The sequence below is a fragment of the Castor canadensis genome, chromosome 3 (genome assembly GCF_047511655.1).
Source record: "Castor canadensis chromosome 3, mCasCan1.hap1v2, whole genome shotgun sequence".
Classification (NCBI taxonomy): domain Eukaryota; kingdom Metazoa; phylum Chordata; class Mammalia; order Rodentia; family Castoridae; genus Castor; species Castor canadensis.
The window spans coordinates 87,756,706-87,778,928 of NC_133388.1; the positions used below are offsets into that span (position 1 = coordinate 87,756,706).

The 22,223-nt window shown below is 38.4% G+C and overlaps 1 protein-coding gene across 1 annotated transcript in view; it reads right to left on the reverse strand.

Moving 5' to 3' along the window:
• Positions 1-16,722, reverse strand: part of LOC109697568 (M1-specific T cell receptor alpha chain-like) — a 685,092-nt gene extending 668,370 nt beyond the window's left edge. Inside the window, exons 1-2 of the mRNA XM_074068410.1 lie at positions 16,671-16,722; positions 16,208-16,523 (exon numbers count right to left, since the gene is read on the reverse strand). Of these exons, the coding sequence (XP_073924511.1) occupies positions 16,208-16,523; positions 16,671-16,722 (368 nt within the window). The remainder of the gene's footprint in view (positions 1-16,207; positions 16,524-16,670) is intronic.
• Between the last annotated feature and the right edge of the window lie 5,501 nt (positions 16,723-22,223).

Consider the following 22,223-nt stretch of genomic DNA (forward strand, 5'->3'; position numbering starts at 1 on the left):
AACTGTAAACAAACATGGTGGCTGGCAGAAGCAGCAGCACCGCCCAGTAATCAGGAGCAGGAAAGCTTGTGAAAGTGGTAGTGGGAGGAAAACTCCACAGGAGAGGGGGGAAGACCCACCTCCACATGAACTGTAAATAAACACTCAGGCCTGACAACGCGGGTGCAGTGTCACCTTTCCCAGTGTGCTTGGAAAGGGGAAAGCTTGTAGCAGAGGCTCCTGCACAGGAGAACTCTGAGCAAACAAAGCCTGCAGGGCCAGGTGAGTGCTAAGCTCACCCCTGAGATCTGCATAAATAATGCCTCCAGCAACAGCAGGCTGACAGTAGCAGGCAGGCAAGTCATAGCTGCAGATACCATTCTCAGAACTGTCTCCAGATTCTTTTTTTTCTTTTTCTCCCTAAACTTGATGAGAGAACAACCGAATTACACCTGCATGCTGAAAACCTTACTGAAACTGTATTGCATTTGAACTTGGGACACTTGGTGGGTTTTTTTTTTTTTTGTGTGTGTGTGTGTGTGTAGTTTTGTTCTACTTTATGTGTCCCCTTTGATGAGACAACTACAGAACAACATCTGAGGCACCTTCTCCAGGACTGGAGACTGAGATGGACACCCAAATTATTAAGACTGAAACTTCATTGCATTTGAACTTGGAGGATTTTTTATTTTTTTTGTTTTTTAAAAATTTTCTATTTTTCATCTTATTTTAATTCATTTTTATATACAGGTATTTCTTTCATTTACTTATTTTTTATTTTTATTCTTATCTTTATTTTTTTTTATTTTTTATTTTCAATCCACTCTCTACCTCTCTAATGTCTGTTCAGCTTACTGTCAATTAGTACACTAACGCTCCCTGTCTATACCTTTGAAACTTTCTTGTCTGATAACTTCTTCTGTTTCCTCCTTCTTGTCTGTCTATTTGTTTTCCCCCTTTCTTTAACTTCTTGCTTTCCATCTCCTCTCACCCTTCCATTCTAAATGTTACCATTGTTATTATTACAAGCTAGAAAATACTTAATTGTACACAGTACAGGGACAGTAACAACACCAAAGACAATGACAGGAAGACAGAAAAAACAGGGAAACCAGTTTCCCAACAGCAAAAAATTAGTACAGGAACCAGAGGGGAATGAAGAAAACAGATACTCAGATCCAGACTCAGATCCAACAAAATGAAGATAAACTATGCCAAAGGACCCAATGAAGCCCACAAGAATAATTTAAAAGAAGACATACTACAGGTACTCAATGAAAATTTTATAGAGAGGATACTGGATAGGGTCAACCAAAATGTACAGGAGACACTCAAGAAATTCCAAGACAACAAAAATAGAGAATTTGAAAAAGCAAAAGAAGAAATAAAGGAAACCATAGAAGCACTGTATAAACACCAAAGTGAAACAGAGAACATGATGAATAAAGGGATAAATGAACTCAGGACAAAAACAGACAACATTAAAGCAGAAACCACCAAGGATATGGAAAACCTCTGGAAAAAAAAAAAAAACAAAAACAGAACTACAAAACAAAACAGAAGGCCAATCCAGCAGAATAGAACAAACAGAAGACAGAATCTCAGAACTTGAAGATGAAATGGTAATTAAAGGAAAAACTGAAGAACTATTAATTAAACAACTCAAGAACTGTGAAAAGAAAATGCAAGAAATCACTGACTCTATCAAAAGACCAAACTTGAGAATTATGGGCATTGAAGAAGGAGAAGAGGTGCAAGTGAAGGGAATGCGTAATCTATTCAACAAAATAATAATGGAAAATTTCCCAAATCTAGAGAAAGATATTCCCATACGGATGCAGGAGGCCTCCAGGACACCAAACAGACCAGATCAAAATAGAACTACCCCATGACATATCATCATTAAAACAACAAGTTCAGAAACTAAGGAAAGAATATTGAAGGCTGTAAGAGAGAAAAAACAAGTAACATACAAAGGTAAACCCATCAAAATCACAGCAGACTTCTCAACAGAAACATTAAAAGCAAGAATAGCATGGGGTGAGATCTTCCAGGCAGTAAATGAAAATAACTTCAACCCCAGGATACTCTACCCAGCAAAACTATCATTCAAAATAGATGGAGCAATAAAAGTCTTCCACGATAAGCAGAAACTAAAACAATATGTGACCACAAAGCCACCACTACAAAAGATTCTGCAAGGGATTCTGCACACAGAACGTGAAACCCAACTTAACCATGAAAAGACAGGCAGCACCAAACCACAGGAAAAGAAAAAGCACTACAGTAGAGAGTAACCTCAACTTAGGTCACACAATCAAACCTTCAAACAACGAAGACAACTAAATGACAAGAATCACCACATACCTATCAGTACTAACGTTTAATGTTAACAGACTTAATTCACCCATCAAAAGGCACCGCTTGATGAAATGGATTAAAAAGGAAGATCCAACAATTTGTTGCTTACAGGAGACCCATCTCACTGACAGAAATAAGCATAGGCTTAGGATGAAAGGCTGGAAGAAGATTTACCAAGCCAGTGGCCTCCAAAAACAGGCAGAGTAGCAATACTTATCTCTGACAAAGTAGACTTCAAACCTACATTGATCAAACGAGATAAAGAAGGACATTCCATACTAATAAAAGGGGAAATAGACCAAAAGGAAATAATAATTATCAACCTGTATGCACCCAATGTCAACGCACCCAATTTCATCAAACATAACCTGAAAGACCTAAAAGCATATATAAATGCCAACTTAGTGGTTGTGGAAGACTTTAACACCCCATTATCATCAATAAATAGGTCACCCAAACAAAAAATCAATAAAGAAATTCAAGACCTAAAATATGCAATAGATCAAATGGACCTAGTTGATGTCTACAGAACATTTCATCCAACCTCTACACAATATACATTCTTCTCAGCAGCCCATGGAACCTTCTCCAAAATAGATCCTAGGGCACAAAGCAAGCCTCAGCAAATATAAGAAAATAGAAATTATACCGTGCATACTATCTGATCACAATGCACTAAAAGTTGAACTCAACAACAAAAGTAAAGACAAAAAACATGCAAACAGCTGGAAACTAAATAACTCATTACTTAATGAACAATGGATCATCGATGAAATAAAAGAGGAAATTAAAAAGTTCATGGAAGTCAATGAAAATGAAAATACAACCTACTGGAACCTATGGGACACAGCTAAGGCAGTCCTGAGAGGAAAGTTTATAGCCATGAGTGCATATATTAAAAAGACTGAAAGATCCCAAATCAATGACCTAATGATACATCTCAAACTCCTAGAAAAACAAGAACAAGCAAATCCCAAAACGAATAGAAGGAGAGAAATAATAAAAATAAGAGCTGAAATCAATGAAATAGAAACCAAAAAAAACCATAGAAAGAATTAATGAAACAAAAAGTTGGTTCTTTGAAAAAATAAACAAGATCGATAGACCCCTGGAAAACCTGACTAAAATGAGGAGAGAAAAATCCCAAATTAGTAGAATCAGGAATGCAAAAGGGGAGATAACAACAAACACCATGGAAGTCCAGGAAATCATCAGAGACTACTTTGAGAACCTATATTCAAATAAATTTGAAAATCTTAAAGAAATGGACAGATTTCTAGATACATATGACCATCCACAACTGAACCAAGAGGAAATTAATCACCTGAATAGATCTATAACACAAAATGAAATTGAAGCAGCAATCAAGAGTCTCCCCAAAAAGAAAAGTCCAGGACCTGATGGATTCTCTGCTGAATTCTATCAGACCTTTAAAGAAGAACTGACACCAACCCTCCTTAAACTGTTCCATGAAATAGATAGGGAAGGAAAACTGCCAAACACATTTTATGAAGCCAGTACTACACTTATCCCAAAACCAGGCAAACACACCTCCAAAAAGGAGAACTTAGGCCAATCTCCTTAATGAACATTGACGCAAAAATCCTCAACAAAATAAAGCAACCTGAATTCAACAACACATCAAAAAGATTATTCACCATGACCAAGTAGGCTTCATCCCAGGGATGCAGGGGTGGTTCAACATACGAAAATCAATAAACGTAATAAACCACATTAACAGAAGCAAAGACAAAAACCACTTGATCATCTCAATAGATGCAGAAAAAGCCTTTGATAAGATCCAACACCATTTCCTGATAAAAGCTCTAAGAAAACTAGGAATAGAAGGAAAGTTCCTCAACATTGTAAAAGTTATATATGACAAACCTACAGCCAGCCTTATACTTAACGGAGAAAAACTGAAACCATTCCCTCTAAAATCAGGAACCAGACAAGGATGCTCACTATCTCCACTCCTATTCAATGTAGTACTGGAAATCCTAGCCAGAGCAATTAGGCCAGAAGAAGGAATAAAAGGAATACAAATAGGTAAAGAAACTGTCAAAATATCCCTATTTACAGATGACATGATCCTATACCTTAAAGACCCAAAAAACTCTACTCAGAAGCTTCTAGGCATCATCAATAGCTACAGCAAGGTAGCAGGATATAAAATCAACATAGAAAAATCATTAGCATTTCTATACACTAACAATGAGCAAACTGAAAAAGAATGTATGAAAACAATTCCATTTACAATAGCCTCAAAAAAAAAAAATCAAATACCTAGGTGTAAACCTAACAGAAGATGTGAATGAATTCTACAAGGAAAACTATACACTTCTGAAGGAAGAGATTGAGGAAGACTGTAGAAAGTGGAGAGATCTCCCATGCTCATGGATTGGTAGAATCAACATAGTAAAAATGTTTATACTCCCAAAAGTAATCTACATGTTTAATGCAATTCCCATCATAATTCCAATGACATTCATTAAAGAGATTGAAAAATCTACTGTTAAATTTATATGGAAACACAAGAGGCCACGAATAGCCAAGGCAATACTCAGTCAAAAGAACAATGCTGGAGGTATCACGATACCTGACTTCAAACTATATTACAAAGCAATAACAACATAAACAGCATGGTACTGACACAAATACAGACATGAAGACCAGTGGAACAGAATAGAGGACCCAGATATGAAGCCACAGAACTATAATCAACTTGTCTTTGACAAAGGAGCTAAAAATATACAATGGAGAAATAGCAGCCTCTTCAACAAAAACTGCTGGGAAAACTGGTTAGCAGTCTGCAAAAAACTGAAACTAGATCCATGTATATCACACTATACCAATGTTAACTCAAAATGGATCAAGGATCTTAATATCAGACCACAAACTCTAAAGTTGATACAGGAAAGAGTAGGAACTACTCTGGAGTTAGTAGGTATAGGTAAGAACTTTCTCAACGAAACTCTAGCAGCACAGCAACTAAGAGATAGCATAGATAAATGGGACCTCATAAAGCTAAAAAGCTTCTGTTCATCAAAAAAAATGGTGTCTAAACTGAAGAGAACATGCACAGAGTGGGAGAAAATATTTGCCAACTATACATCAGACAAAGGACTGATAACCAGAATATATAGGGAACTTAAAAAACTAAATTCTCCCAAAACTAATGAACCAATAAGGAAATGGGCAAGTGAACTAAACAGAAGAAATTCAAATGGCCAAAAACACATGAGAAAATGCTCACCATCTCTAGCAATAAAGGAAATGCAAATTAAAACCACACTAAGATTCCACCTCACCCCTGTTAGAATAGCCATCATCAGCAACACCACCAACAACAGGTGTTGGCGAGGATGCAGGGAAAAAGGAACCCTCTTACACTGTTGGTGGGAATATAAACTAGTAAAACCACTCTGGAAAAATATTTGGAGGCTACTTAAAAAGCTAGACACTGATCTACCATTTGATCCAGCAATACCACTCTTGGGGATATACCCAAAAGACTGTGACACAGGTTACTCCAGAGGCACCTGCACACCCATGTTTATTGAGGCACTATTCACAATAGTCAAGTTATGGAAACAGCCAAGATACCCCACCACCAACGAATGTTTTAAGAAAATGTGGTATGTATACAGAATGGAATTTTATGCAGCCATGAAGAAGAACGAAATGTTATCATTCGCTGGTAAATGGATGGAATTGGAGAACATCATTCCAAGTGAGGTTAGCCTGGCCCTAAAGACCAAAACTCGTATGTTCTCCCTCATATGTGGACATTAGATCAAGGGCAAACACAACAATGGGATTGGACTTTGAGCACATGATAAAAGCGAGAGCACACAAGGGAGGGGTGAGGATAGGTAAGATACCTAAAAAACTAGCTAGCATTTGTTGCCCTTAATGCAGAGAAACTAAAGCAGATACCTTAAAAGCAACAGAGGCCAATAGGAAAAGTGGACCAGGAACTAGAGAAAAGGGTAGATCAAAAAGAATTAACCTAGAAGGTAACACACATGCATGGGAAATTAATGTGAGTCAACGCCCTGTATAGATATCCTTATCTCAACCAGCAAAAACACTGGTTCCTTCCTATTATTGCTTATATTCTGTCTTCAACAAAATTAGAGATAAGGGCAAAATAGTTTCTGCTGGGTATTGAGGGGGTGGGGGAGTGACGGAGGGGGCGGAGTGGGTGGTAAGGGAGGGGGTGGGGGCAGGAGGGAGAAATGACCCAAGCCTTGTATGCACATATGAATAATAAAATAAAAAAAGGAAAGTTGATCCTGACACCTGTATCAAAATGACAGAGTATCTTTCACTTATCTCATCTGATCCACACCACAGATTCAGCAACCACAGCCACTGCCTTCTCATCTGAACCACAGGTGTGCCTCTCAGCTGGCTCCTGCACAGGGGACTTTCTCTAATATAGACCCTCAGTTTATGTCCAGCTTTATACTGTCACTTAAAACACTGTGGTTTCCCAGAAGCACAGAAATACTTTGCTGAATCCTCCAGCTGTAAGGCTGAAATGGTGAGTTTGATGGATTTAGCTGATTTTTGAAATCTTTCCAAATAGCGATGGCGCCTTTCATTCTGATGAGAAGAACTCTGATGAATAAGGAAAATCATCTCTCCACTTGGAACTTGCTTTTACCAAAAAATATAGTAAGAGTACTGATTTGTCTCCTATGAACAGTCCAGGGAGACTTCTTCCCCTTTCTGCCTGGGTTTGGACGTCTGGTCTTGAGTTACCCTCTGTGCCACACTGGATCCTGTGGGAACAATCAGAAAACAGAGCTGATCCTCTCTGATGTAGTGAATAAAATTTTGTAAGAATTAGTTAATTTAGGAACCAAAGACAAACTAAACAGCAGTCACAGTTTGCTTGCTTTTCTCCAATGCCTCTTCCCCCTCAGGTCCATTGAAGCACCGTGTGCCTGTGTGCAGGGCTTCATCCTTCACATCCCAGCCATGTGAGGACCATCCCTACCAGAGAAGGTAAAGGCCACGAATGCCCACAGCAGGCTGGAGAGCAGCACGTGGCACATAGCTCTCTGCACAAGTGTGTCTTGTTCTGCCTCAGGCTCAGAGTCCAGTGTCTCTGAGTGTCTGGAAGTGCACATATATACCAGCTGGGTTCTTGTGCTGTGTGCCCAAACAGGAAATGAGGTTTCTTAGGTTCACAGACCACAAAGTCTGTGCACAGAGAAGAAAAGTGTGACTTACCAGTACTGTTACTTTCTCTACTTGTCATTCCCTTGTACTTAAGCTAGGCAGTACTGAAAGGGGGACATGACAATGGCTATTAGTGTTGAGGGCTGGAGCTGAGGGGGATGCAGATTGAACTAGTTGTCACACATTGATGTTATGCAGTGGGAAAGTTTGAGGACTCATTTAAAGCAGAATTTATTACAAATAATGCACTCTTCTTATAATTTACTTGCTGGACTTTAATTTAACATATGTGACTTTTCTCCATGTAAAATCTAATAAAGTTATGAGAAATAAAAACCCCTCATATGTCTCTGTCTTTCTCTATGAAAGTCAGTGGTAGTGGTATCCAAAACAATCAAGCCTGTCTTTCTCTTCCTTACTGAGGTCTTGGACCTACTTAAATTCTATAATTAATAAAGCTACTTCTGAACCAAATAATAAAAGTCAGAAGATATTCAGTGGTTTATGTGTTATGAAATTACAACAGTAAATTATTTGAATTATTTCAAAAACATTACAGTGTTTAGTTACTAGGTTTTAAGATTATGAAGGGTTTCAGTCTTGTTGCTTCCACAGTAAGAATTATACTTACAAGTTCTTGTGTCCTGGAATTGTTCTGATGTCACATTTTCTATACTGCTGATATGAGATGTTCAGTCTCTCTGGGTAAGCACAGTTTGTTTTGTCATTTGTAAGATAACCTCATGATACGCATACAGCTCTTTCTGTGACACAATGCTTTAATCTACTCCTACACAATGTGACACATACACAGGCTGCCAGCATGTAGGGACATGTCAGCACCACATGAACTGGTGACTGAATTCTTGTATGCTGACATATGATCATGTGGAATGTGCTTGCTAATATTCTATTTGGTTTCATTGTTTTAATAGGTGAATTCGCATAAAGAGAGCAAAAGGCAAACAGGTGACTAGAAAAGAAAGTACAGACAAAATCTCTGAAACTGCTCCAGTTCTCTGTCACAGGTTTAAATAACAGATCACTGAGTTGTGCAGGGACACAGCTCTCTCTGCCCATTTCCCCTCTGGGTGCTGTCAGGAAGCTGATGTCCTAGTGCAGTAATTGTACTGAGCCCAGGTAGAACATGAAGCCACAGCATGGGAGCAGCACGATGGCAAGATGTCCCTCTGTTGACCCAGCCCTACGTCTGCTCTGACAGTGCAGGCTCCACGTCAGCAGCAGGTGGCAGTGCCTCTGAAAGGCAGCATGGGTTGGCCAAGCTTGAATGCGTTGTGACACCTAGGTTGGGAATTTGTCCATGCTAGACATTGCTCAGTCCTTCCTTATGATTTACTTGACAAATGATCCTACTTGCTAAGATAAAACTTTTTAAGGAAGAAATCAAAGAGATTGATCATGGAAAATTTTTAGGTTTAGTAAATTAGTGTTATGAGACCTGAGGAGCTTATCTGAAACAGAATATTATGAATTCTGGCTATAATTGCAAATATTAAAATTTTTACTGTTCTTCTACCTCCAGTAAGATCCTAAAGTGAAACACACTCACCAATCCTTGACCTCCCTTATAGAGACAAACCAGAAGTCCTTGCCTCCCACACCCCCACCATGGAAACTAATTTCACATCTGCCCAGACAAGTGAGATCAAAACAGACTTCTAGTTATGAAGTTTCTACAGCTGTGTACTGGAGAGCCAATGGCAGAATTAAGGCCTGTTATTTACAATTTATCTGTTCTTTGTTATTTACAATTTATCTGTTCTTTGTTTGTCAGAAGTCCTGGGAAGAGAGAGTAATAAGCCTCTAAATTCACCACATTCAGCCACATTGTTTCCAGAAGTGTGCATGTGTTGTTTGGAGCAATCCTTGTTACAGTTTTCAGGAAGACAAAACTTCTTAAAAATGCTGTTTTATCAGTGAAAATAGCTAAAACTACTAATAGTATAAATAATGTCCAAAATAAAAATATTTTCCTGTTAGGTAGTTGAATGACTGAAGAGTCTCTTCCATCTTAAACCAAAAATTTATCCAGTATAGAAGTTCATGTCAAACTCTCAAATTCCAAAAATTTAGTTTTATTTGTCCAATGAAGAAATCCAAATGAGATGATTGAGTTATTTTATGGTAAGTTGTCCTCAGCTTCTCCTTGGTTCCTTTGAGAAATTCCAAAATTTACATTAGAATGAAATTAGAATCACATCTTCTGATCCAGACCACAGATTCAGCAACCACAGCTACTGCCTTCTCATCTGTATCACAGGTGTGACTCCCAGCTGACTCCAGCACAGGAGACACTCACTAATGCAACTCCTGAGTTTTTGTTCAGCTTTTACTGTCACTTACAACATTGTGCTTCCCAGAGAGCACAGAAGTACTTTGCTGAATCTTCCAATTGTAAGGCTGAAATGGTGAGGCTGATGGTTTTAACTGGCTCCTGAAAATACACAGAATAGCGACTGTTCCTTGCATTCTGACCAGCAGAACTCTGACGAATAAGGAAAATCATCTCTCCACTGGGAACTTGCTTATACCAAAAAATATAGTATGAGTGCTGACTTGTCTCATATGAACAGTGCAGGACGACTTCTTTCCCCTGCTGCCTGGACTTGGCTGTCGGGACTTGAGTCACTTTCTGGGCCACACTGGATCCTGTGGGAACAATCAGAAAACAGAGCTGATCATCTCTGATGTAGTGAACAAAAATTTGTAATAATTATAAGTTAATTTAGAATCCAAAGACAAACCAACTGCAGTCACAGTTTGCTTGGTTTTTTCCAATGTCCCTTTCCCCCTCAGGTCCACATGAAGCACCATGTGCCTGTGTGCAGGGCTTCATCCTTCACATCCCAGCCATGTGAGGGCCATCCCTACCAGAGAAGGTGAAGGCCAGGAATGCCCACAGCAGGCTAGAGAGCAGCACATGGCACATAGCTCTCTGCACAAGTGTTTGTTGTTCTTTCTTAGGCTCAGAATCCAGTGTCTCTAAGAGTCTGATGGTGTGTGTATGCACCACCTGGCTCTTGTGCTGTGCCCCCAAACAGGAAATGGGGTTTCTTAGGTTCATAAAACATACAGATGAGTTCTGTCATAAAGGAGGAATACTGGCACACCACAAAACTTTATTTTGTCTACTTGTCTTTCCCTGGTACTTAAGTTAGAATCTAGAATGGGGCATGAGAAAGGCCAATAGTATTGAGGAGTGTAACAAAGGAAACTGCAGATTGAACTAGTTGTCACATATTGATGTTATGTTATTCATAGGGAAATTTGGGGCACTCATTTAAAGAAGATTTTATTATGAATCATAGGCTTTCCTTGTAATCTACCAAATGTGAAGTGTAGCTCTCAGTCTTCCATTTGTTTCATTGTTTTAATGGATGAATTAATCTAAAGTGACCAGAAGGGAAATGGATGACTACAAAAGAACACAGAACAAGGTCTCTCAAACTGCTCCAGTTCTTCGACACAGGTTTAAATAAAAGATCACTAAGTCATGCAGTAACAAGTTTCTAATTATTTGACATCCACTCCTCTGTCCATATCACCTCTGAGTACTCATAGGTAACCAATGTCCTGGTGCAAGAATTGTACTGAGCACCGCTAGTAGCATGACTGCAGGATGTCCCCTCTGTTGACCTGGCCTTGCTCTGTGCTCGTGACAGAGCAGGTGCAGTGTCAGCAGCAGTTGCTGTGCCTCTAAGAGGTGGTCTGGGGTGAGACATGTTTGAATTTGCTGTGACCCCTAGGTTGGGAATTTCTTCACCCTAAGCATTGCTTAGTTCTTCCTTGTGGTGTAATTACAAATGATATTGCCTGGTAAAGAGGAGAGCTTAATATTTAAGGATGCATTCACAGAGATTTATCACTGAAAATTTCCACATTGAGAACATTAATCTATGATGAGATCTGTAGGGTTTATGTGAAATAAAATATAAATTCTGGCTAGAATTTCAAGTATTCAAGTTTTGATTGCTTCTCTGCCTACAGATGGATCCAAACGTGAAACGTGCTTACTGGTCCTTGGCTTCCTATAGAGAAATCAGAAGTCCTTGCCTCCCTTCACCCCCCACAGTGGGAAAAATAACTTCACATCAGCAGAGCATCAGCTCAGACAAATGAGATCAAAGCAGGCTTCCAGTTCTGGAGTCTCTCAGCTGTGTATTGGAGAGCCAATGGCAGCTGAAGGCCTGGGATTAACAATGAAACTGTGCTTAATTTACCAGAAGTCCTGGGAAGGGAGCTTTAATGAGCCTCTAAGTTCACATATTCAGCCACATTGTGGCCACCAGTGTGCTTGTATTGTTTGGAGCAATCCTGCAATTCTTGTTATAGTTTTTGCGATGACAAACCTCTCCCCAAATGCTTTCTTTGGTGAAAATGTTCAAAAGTATAAATTCTAAAAATGATGTCCTAAACAAAGATATTTTCATCTTTGGGGACTTAATGAGTGGATATTCTCTTCTACTTTTTGTGAAAAATTCACCTGGAGAAGGAGGTCATGTCAAAATCTCAAATACAAAAATATTATTTTTGTCTTATTATCCCATGAGGAAACTCAAATAGGTTACATGAAGACAAATTGTTTTCAGACTCTCTCTGATTCTTTCATAAAATTCTCAAACTCACATTCCATCTGAGGCCATGGCATCACCATGGGGGCTCGCAGATCTTCCCAGTTCTCCCACCTCTCTCCTCCCTGATGACAACTCTGCTCTCACTTCCATCCTAGGCCTCACATTCTATTTTACTCCTGTTTAGGTCAGCCCAATGAAAGCCACTCCCATCAGGCATGAATACCATTTAAAATTTCTGATCTAACTTTTTAAAACTACTAGAAAAGTAACTGAAACAACCTTTGAGAGCCAGGGTGCATTCAAATCCTGACATCTTTTGGGCCTATCTCCTAATGCTAGCAACTAATTTGATTTTTTTTTCACTTTCTCTTTTTGTGTATTGAAAAGTATATATTGTGGACTGCAGAAAAGGTCCTCTAGGCTTAGCATTTCATGTTGAATATTTATTCATAAGCAAAGTAAGAGATTTTTCAGTTGAATTTGTGTTGGTATCTATGTGGCTTACTGGGAATTCTCCTGGGAAAGTGGTAGAAAAGGAGGGCTCCATTCTTCATCCTGTGACCTGGTGGATATGAAATATCCAAGGTTGCTGCTACCTATTTAAAATTTTAAAACATCATTACAAAATTCTCACATGTAAAAGTCCAGAAAGATATCTTTGCACCCAACAATGAGCAACTAAGCAGATATTTAATTGTGCTGTTTTCTACAGCTCTTTCTTCTTACTCTTGTTTCTCCCCCTCCTCCTCTTCTTTTTTTCAAACATTTCAGACAGGGCAAGAATAGTTGCCTCTTTTCTTTCTTCTCTTTCCAAAGTTGTAGCCACTATTGGGAAGATTGCATGGATATATTCTAAAATTTTACCTGTATAAATATATATATCATGAAATAATATATATTGTGCTTGTGTTTTGAGGTTTCTCATTAAAAGTGGCATGTAGCATGTATCATTCTAATAATTCCTTTTTAAAATATTCAACAGTTTATTTTTAATATTCCTTTAAGAAATATATGTAGAACCACTTCTTTGCTTATAATAGCTACCATACTTCCAGGGTATAAATAAACTGTTGAGAAATTATACTTACTGCTTCTAATCAGTGCTGTGGTGAGCAACCTTGTAAATGATTCCTAGTTCAAATATTTGAATTCTCCAATGTAGACACCAGGAATTGGCATTACTGGATTTTGTATCTTTTTTAACTCATTTGGGAAAATTGTCACAAAATTTCTTTTGTGTGCTTGAGTTTCTGCAATATGGAAAAATAAAATAGCCCCTTCTCCTTGCATTTTGTCCCACACCTAAAGTTACCAGAAATTTAAAAGTTTTGTTGATCTGATAAAAATGAACCACAAATTTCTTTCAATTTTATTTCCTTGATTATTGTGGAAGTTGGTGTTTTATATGTTCACTGGACATTTCTCTTCCTTCTTCTTTAAAATGCCTTTTATATTCTGAACTTGTTTTGGATTCAAAAATTTATTTCCAGGAGCTCTCTAGCTCCTGAAAGAAAGAATTTTGAATTCTTTCTTTGCTATGTTTTAAGATTTATCATAGTTGCTGTCTTGTTTTGAATTTCTTAATAAGGCACACACATAGGTTGAAGTTTTCTATATCAATAATTCTCTTGGATTTTAAAACTTCTAGTATCAATTTTAATGGTGTGCATTTACTTGACTTTGCTATTGTTAATATTATTTTGGTGGTACTGGGGTTTGAACTCATGGGCCTTGAGCTTGCTAGGTGGGCTCTTTACCATTTCAGCCACACTGTTGGCCCTTTTTGCTTTGGTTATTTTGGGGGTAGGGTCTTGCTTTATGCGTGGGCCAATCTGCACTGATCCTCTTCTTTAAACATTCCTGCATAGCTGGGAAGATAGATGGGTGCTATCTTGCCCAGCCATTGGTTTACATGGGGTCTCCAGAATTTTTTCCCTATGCCAGCCTTGAGCTGTGATCCTCCAGATCTCTGCTCCCTGTTAGCTAGAATTACAGGCTTGAGGAACCATGCCTGGCCCATGAGTTACTTTTGATAGTATATGTTTTTCTATCAAATTATTACTTGTTTTTGAGAGTTTTAAAATTTATTGACTCAAAACCTAGGTTTCTTTTAGTAAATTTTTAATTGTTACTATATCTCTAGATATGTGTGCTTGTTAATATTTCCTTCTGTTGACTTTATTGGTTTCCTATTTTTAGTATAAAATTACTGCAAACCTGGTGACTTAAAGCAATACAAAATTTTTTCTCTTATAGTTTTCAAAATCATAAATCCAAAATCAGTTTCACTAGACTAAAACTAGGGGCCAGCAGCTCTATTTCCTTCTGATAGTTATAAGGAATAATCTGTTTCTTTCCAGACTTTAGAGGTTGGCCTCATTTCCTCATCTCATCACTTGTTCATTGTCACTTTACTATCCCAATCTTACAAGAACTCTTGTGGTTAATTTGGGTCCAGTGGATAATCCAGGATCATTTTTCCATCTGTCAGTCAATTTTGTAGCTGACTAATTTTCTTGGTATCTTGCTTGTGGGCATCTTCTCTAGTTTATGGCTATTGTGGATAAAGGTGGTATGAACACTCTTATAAAATTATTTTGTGGACATGTTGTTTTCTGTTTTACTTTGTGTTTTCTTCCTTCCTTCCTTTCTCCCTTCTTTTCTTTCTTTCTTTCCTTTTTGTATCTCTTTATTGCCCAGGCTAGTCTTGAAATCTCTATCTGCCTAACTTACCTCCCCAGTAACTGGACCACAGATGTCCATCACAGCACATGAGTCAATCTGAGCAGATGTTTTCATTTCCTTGGATAAATGCCTACAACTGGAGTCATTGGGTGATGGGAGATACATGTTTGGTATGATCAGAATCTGCTGAAATAATTGCCCAGGTTACATTCCAACCACCAATGTTTGAGAACCTAGTAATTTCACATTCCTTCTATTTATTTTGAAGTAATGTTAGACATGCATATAAATTGCAAAAGTAGCCTGCAGTTCTCTTGCAAATACAGCTTTCTGTAATGATCGCATGTTATATAACCATAGTTATTCACCACTCTTCTTATGGACCATTATCAAAACCATAAAACTGATACTGATGGAATAGAATTCATTGGAGAATGGATGCTATTCTGACTTACTATTTTTAACACACAGTTTCCTTTGGTGCACAATTCTATGAAAATCTGTCACTTATGTATGTATGTGAAACTAGTATTCCAATCAGGATACAGAACTGTTTCATCACCCATGATAACTTCCTGTGTGCACACTCCCACTGTAAATCCTGGCCTTCTCCTCATAATTTTGCTATTTCAAGAATATACTAAGAGCACAATCATACATTATTGACCTTTGAGAGTGACTTTTTCACTCAGAATGTCCTCGAGATTCATCCAGTTGCTGCATTCTTTCTTATTGATGGATAGTATTTCATTGTGTGGACACACTACCAAATGTGCGTCTATTCACTCTCTGAATCATAAAGCTTTTGAGATATGTCATATATTAACTGTATGACTAACTTATTCCATATTGTTATTGTGTAATATTCCATTTTAGGAGTATATCACAACTTGTTTTTACTTCACAAGTTAATGGGTTGTTTGGTTGTTCAAATTTGGGGCTGTTATGGACAAGAATTTTATAAACAAAACTCCTTGTGTGGATTTATGTTTTAATTTTTCTTGAATAATTACATAGGAGTGGAATTTCTGGTCAAATATTAAGAGTAACTTACAGGAAACTCCCAATGACTATCCAATGAGGTCATCAAATTTGCATTTCACCAACAAGGTGTAAAAGTCCCCTTGCCCACTACTGATTGGATGTTTATGACAATCTCAAATACTTTGTTATGAACAAACCATTGCAGGTCAATCATTCATTAAGCAATTTTTAAATTACTTGAATAACCACCCTTTCATACTACCACACTAGTGAGTTTACACATTTATTTCATTGCCTCCTTGTGCAAATGACAGCTAGTCTATATCTGTGCCAGTTTACAGTCCTTCAGGAAGGTTTGCCAGAGTCTCAACTGCAGGTTTATATACAGTTTGCAGGGGCCTGGAGAGCACTGTGTGCTTGTTGCACAGAAGTAGGAGACTGAGTCTCTAGGCTGAGAAGCCCTGATATTCAAGGAAAGGCGTTGGTCACTTTTACTGTAGAAGACTGTGAATCTTCCACCTTCCTTTGTCTCTTGAACTGAATGTAGCGCTATCAATAATTCAGGGCTTTTCCCAGGGAGTTGCTGGTACCATGGGCAGTAATCAAATGCACTGTTCTCATAAGTACAGTTCAGCATTGAAATCCTCCCTTCCTGGACTGTCAGAGACTGAGGACTTTGTTTTACTTGCTGCTGGTCACTTTTGTCCTTCTGCTGTCCACTCATCCCTGCATGGAAAGACAACAAAAATTCATTAGGCCTCTAAATTTATATTTCCTTTGTGAATTTTCTATTTCGATTTTTTTTGTATTTAGCCTGATTCCTCACTTCCCCACATTAATAACACATCCTGGAGTTTCTCCTCCAGAACTTACAGGCTAGGTGAAGGATTAGAATTAAAAGTGGTACTCCTAGGATCTTGTCCATTCCTTCTGGTGCCTGAACTAAGGGAGAGTTCAGATGGTCTTCTATGTTCCCATAAATGAAACTGTGACTCTAACTTCACACCCACATTAATTCCTTCATCAGACTCTACTCTGTCACAAGTGCCTTCTCTCTCTCACCCCCACCACACACCCCACACTCTTTCTCACTCAGTGGTACTGGTGTTTGAACTCAGGGCTCGTGTTTGCTAGGAAGGTGCTCTACCACTCGAGACAGTCATGCTCCCAGCCTTTATTTGCTTTAGTTATTTTTCAAGTAGGGTCTTGACTTTTTGCCAGGGCTGGCCCTGAACTGTGAACCATTTACTTACACCTGGGATAACTGTCATAGTCACCACGCCTGGTCCCAAGTGCCTTCTCTTAAAGACATTACTGACAAAGGAAGCACCTTTCTTGTTTTGCTCACGTTTAGAATTTCTTAAAACACAGGCATGGTAATCAAAATCCCCTCTTAAAAACATGGACAAGAATCAGTTTAAAAAGTCTCTTTGTTAATCCCCTTCTATCCTTTCCTCACAACTCTTAGAATATTAAAAAATCATGTGCTAGTTGGTTTTCTCAGCAGAAATCACCTCACTTTTCAACGGTGTTAGAGAAGGAAACTTATGAAGCTATAGGATTAGCATGACTAGGGGCATTTTTTAAATTAAAAATATTAATAAATTTATTAAGGACACACAGTGGACAAAACACCACATTACAAGATAAGGATATGGGTCAGAGAACATATGGTTTCTTTGTCCTTAGGAAACTTAAATTTTATTAAAATCTTTCAGTTATGTCCCTATTTTTATGTGACTGTCAGAAATGACAAAAAGTAATGAAACCAATGTTAATTTCCTTGATTTTCTTATAAAATTAATTAATAATGTACAATAATTATCAATTAATAATTATTTAATAATATAATAATGAGAAATATTTCTAAGAAACTATATGGGAAAATATTAGGAAATGCTGGAATGATGTGTCTGGAGGAGCCTTGCCTTTGAGTAGATGAGAGGATGGAAACATTTTACATGGGTATGAAGTCATCCAGGAATGATGTGAAGTGTTGGTGGCTCTCATCCTGAATTTGAATAATCAAAAATATTTTCCTCACAACTTCTCTTGTGGATAAAATATGAAAATATAAAAACTCAGTTCCGCATTTGATGTTAACACAAGCAGGACATAGAATCAGAAATTGAGGGTGAATCCAAAAGCAGTCCCCAAAGTAAGAACGGTCTGTGTTACACATAATAGAAATTCAAAAAAACAAAGTGAGAGCATTTCTGTCATGGATGGAGAAGATTTCACTGTGTTTTCATTTCATGTCATCTCAAATGTAGTCAAAAGGAAAACATCATAAGAATCCAATGGGAGGCAAGAGTCAACATTGCTCAACTGATCTGAGCCCATTCTGTTCCAACATTCTAGGAGATTTTTATGGCTTATTTTGATTTGATGGGTTTTCTTTTTCTTTTACTCATCCCTTTGGACATGCATTCAATGTAGAGTAGTCCCCACGTTCATCTGTGGGAGATACATTCCAAACGATCCCCAATTTCCTGAAGCCAGAAAAGTTACTGAAACCTAATACACCTTATTTTCCCTCTACATATATATCTATGATAAATTTCACATTTTTATCCAAAGGAAGCATTTTATAGTTTCTCTTTGGCACATCCAGGTTTCCAGGAGAACTACTCTTGCACTCTGGGGTCCTCTCACTAAGTAAAATTTGTATTTCTTGAGCCCAGCACTGTGATACCTGACAGTCATTCTGATAAGAAAGTTGGCAGCTAAGTGACCAGCAGGCAGGTGGGGTATGCAGCATGGACACACTGGAGAAAGTGATGACTTGTGTCCTGGATGGCCTGGAGCAGGATGGCAGGAGATTTCATCATGCTAGTCAGAATGGTGTGCAATTTAAAGCTTATTAATTGCTTATTGCTGAATTTTTCTTTAATATCTTCTTAACATGATTGGTTGCAGGTACCTGAAAATCTGCAAAGTGAAACTGAGGATAAGGAAGAAGTGCAGTGTATTTTCTTACTGCCTGCTAGATGGGCAGTATGTGGATTTCATTTATAAAACACACAGTCTCAATCTTCAGTTAACTCAACCCAGTCCTAATTCTCAATGACAGCAAGATAAATTGCACCAAAAAATTTATGTGTGTTGACTAGATGACAAAGGAGAGTGATGAACTCTGCTGTTGGACCCTATCAGAGAAGGGTTCTGATCAGAGTATGCTTGGTGAGGCTTTAAACTGAGAAGATTCCTCAGAGGAAAGGATGCATAAGGGAATTGTAGAAATGGTTACATTACATCACTGTGGCTGGAGATTGGACCATGTATGGGTGAAAACACAATAAATTTATGTTAGATAAGTTAATGTGATCATGATCTTGAAGGATACCCTGTATCTTCATAGTATTCCCTTCCAAAGTCAGATTTTCAATCCCATAAGACAGGATAAGCACATACTATTTACATAGACAGATATATCTTAGATACATATTTGATATCTAAATCAATTGAAGCAGAGTAGAAGGTAATAACTTACTAGATTTTAAAGGATAACTGCTTGCTAATTAACAAATATACATGAGAGACCATCTATCTTCTCTGAAGCAACATTGCCTCTCTGTGGCCATACAGTGAGGTTACACTGAACCATTTCCTGCTGCTTCTTAAAGCTTGTGTTCAGCAGCCCCTGTATCAGTCAGAGGAAAGTGGTTTTCTCTTCCTCTTTAGCCCATGATCTCTTCAGATGGAGGGAGACTTTGCCCTTGTTGAGGTCCAGCTATGAAACACTTGCTGCCTTCTACTGAGGTGTGTCTTAAGTGGATCTGGAGGAGTGGGTTGGGACTCAGGACATAACCAGGAAAGAGCAAGACTATGGAAATGTGACATAGGCAGCACACCTGCCCAGGGGTCCCTTCAGGGGCAGACAATGGCCCTCAGACTGAGACACTGCATTTGTCTCTCCCCCTCCCATAGCAATGTCAAAACAGGGTGAGTTCCTGACATTGGAAATAGACTTTAAATTAGATAATTGTTTGACATCTCTGTCAACACTTGATATAGTCATCTTTCTAATTTCTAGTCAACATAATAGGTGTGTGCTGGTGTGTTATTGTGGCAGAGCATTTCCCTGGTTACTAATAGGGGTCAAAAACGTTTCCATAGAGGGTTGAATAGTAAATATTTTCAGGTTGGAGGGTCATTTAGTCTCTGTTGTAACAGATGTGCCATTGCAGACTGAGAGAAGCCATTCATAATACATAAACCAATGGCACTGCTTTGTTGTAATTAAACCTTATAAAAGAGGTGAGTACATGGATTTGGCTCATAGATAGTTCCTTGACCTCTGATGTATTTTTTCATGTTCCTGTTGGTCATTCTTAGATCTTCTTTTGTGAAGAGTCTGCTCAAACATTTTGCTCATGTTAAAATTTTTTCCCTATTGAGGTGTAAGAAATTTTTAGATGTTCTATACAGAAATCCTTCGAGTAGCATATGTGTTTCAAATACTTTCTTCTAGCTGCTTTTTATTAGTTTGTCTTTTTATTTTCTTTAATGGTTTCCAAGTATGTCATGTCATGTGTTAGAAATACATTAGCTCTAAGCTGCCCCCAAATATTCCATAAATTCAATGTACTACTATTCAAATTATCAGTAGTATTTTTTATATGAATGAATGAACTGATTCTTTAATTTATATGTAAATGCAAAGATGCTTGAATAATCAAAACAGTGTTTCAAAGGCCATGTACTGGAGAACTCACCCTCCAGGACCAGTTACAAAGAGCAATAATCCAAGCTGTTTGGTGTTGGTGTTAGTCATTTCCTGTCACAGTTTTCTGAGGGAGTCAGCACTCAGTCCCTGCAACAGAATACCTCAGATAATAAACTTAAGGGGAGGAAAGGTTTATTCTGGTTCACAGTTTTGGAGGTCTCAGTCCATGGTTAGCCTCATTGCATTTGGGTCTGTGTGTGAGGCAGTACCTTCTCGTCTGCACACATGGCAGAGGAGCCTGCTCATCTTGTGAGGGCCGGGAAGGAAAGAGAGGAAGAGGCCAATGTCCTAAAATCCCCCTTGAGGGCACATTCCCAATGACCTAGACCTCCACTAGGCCTATCTCCTCATAATGCCAAGCTGGCAGCTGAGCTTTCAACACATGGGCCTTTGGAAGATATGCCAGATCCAAACTAGGCAGATGTAATAAGTTAAAAAGATTGGAAATGCATCCTGTATATAGTAGCCATAAGAGAGCTGCAGCTTTACTATTATTTGATGAAATATACTTTAAAGCAAAATGGCTATTGGAGGTAAGAGGGATTGGTTTCAAAAATAAAAATTCAATCAGTTAGGAAAACATAATAGCATGAACATACATGAACCTAAAACATACCACAAAATATATGAAGCAAAATTTGGCAGAATTGCAGAGAGAAACAGACAATTCAATAATAATATATTGAGACGTTAGTATCTTGCCTTCAACAATAGATAGCACAACTGGACAGAATAAGAGCAAGCAAACAGAAGAATTGAGCAACACTATAAAGCTAGTTGCTCTGACAGATGTCCACACAACAACAGAGCACACTTTCTCAAACATTCAGGGAGCCCTCTCAGGATAGACCATGCCACACACCTTCCAAGAACATGAGTGGGAATTAGGTAAATAGAATATACATGTCAGTGTTTCCTCCACTTCTGTTTATCATACATGAGCATTCATTCAGTGAAGAGTTTCCTTTCCTGCTGCATGGGTAAGATGAGCTACAAGTAAAGGATTCCCTTTGCCTGTGGAACAAATAGTCAGGCAAACATGAATGCACTTGAGACACCCATCTAAGCTACATCATTGTTGATAACATCTTTAAGTGAATGACTTTCTTTTCTTTTTATTCCTTTTACTTTTTGTCCTCTGGGAATCTGGCACCCTGCAGTGTGATACCTATTTTAATAGAGTACTCTTATCAGCTACTCTGCTAACTTCAGGTTAATGATTTATAGCACAATACAAAGTATAAACTGAGACTGGAAGACAAAAACAAGTTTCAAACCTATGGGCAAAAATATTTGTGGGTAAAACTCTGTCAATGTAAGTGAGGTGGCCTTGTGGTGTCTGTGGCTGTGGAGGTGTTGCACCCAGCTGAGGGTTTGTGTATGGGTTGCAGGTGCCTGGGGAGCACTGTGGGTCCACAGCACAGAAATAAGTGGCAGAGTCTGTGTTCTGGGAAGAGGAAATGTACAGTGAGCTGTGGCGTTCCCTGGTGACTGTTGTGGCTGTTAGTCTTCCATTCCGCTTTGTTCCTGAAGGAACGTAAAACAGGTTGATGAGGCGTCCTCCAGGATTTTGGAGAAACCACTGCACAGAGGTCACAGATGCAGAAAAGTTGCACTGCAGCGTGGAATTGTTTCCCTCCTGGATGATCAGAGATGAAGGACGCTGCTCCACCTGCATCCCTTTCACACCTGAGTAG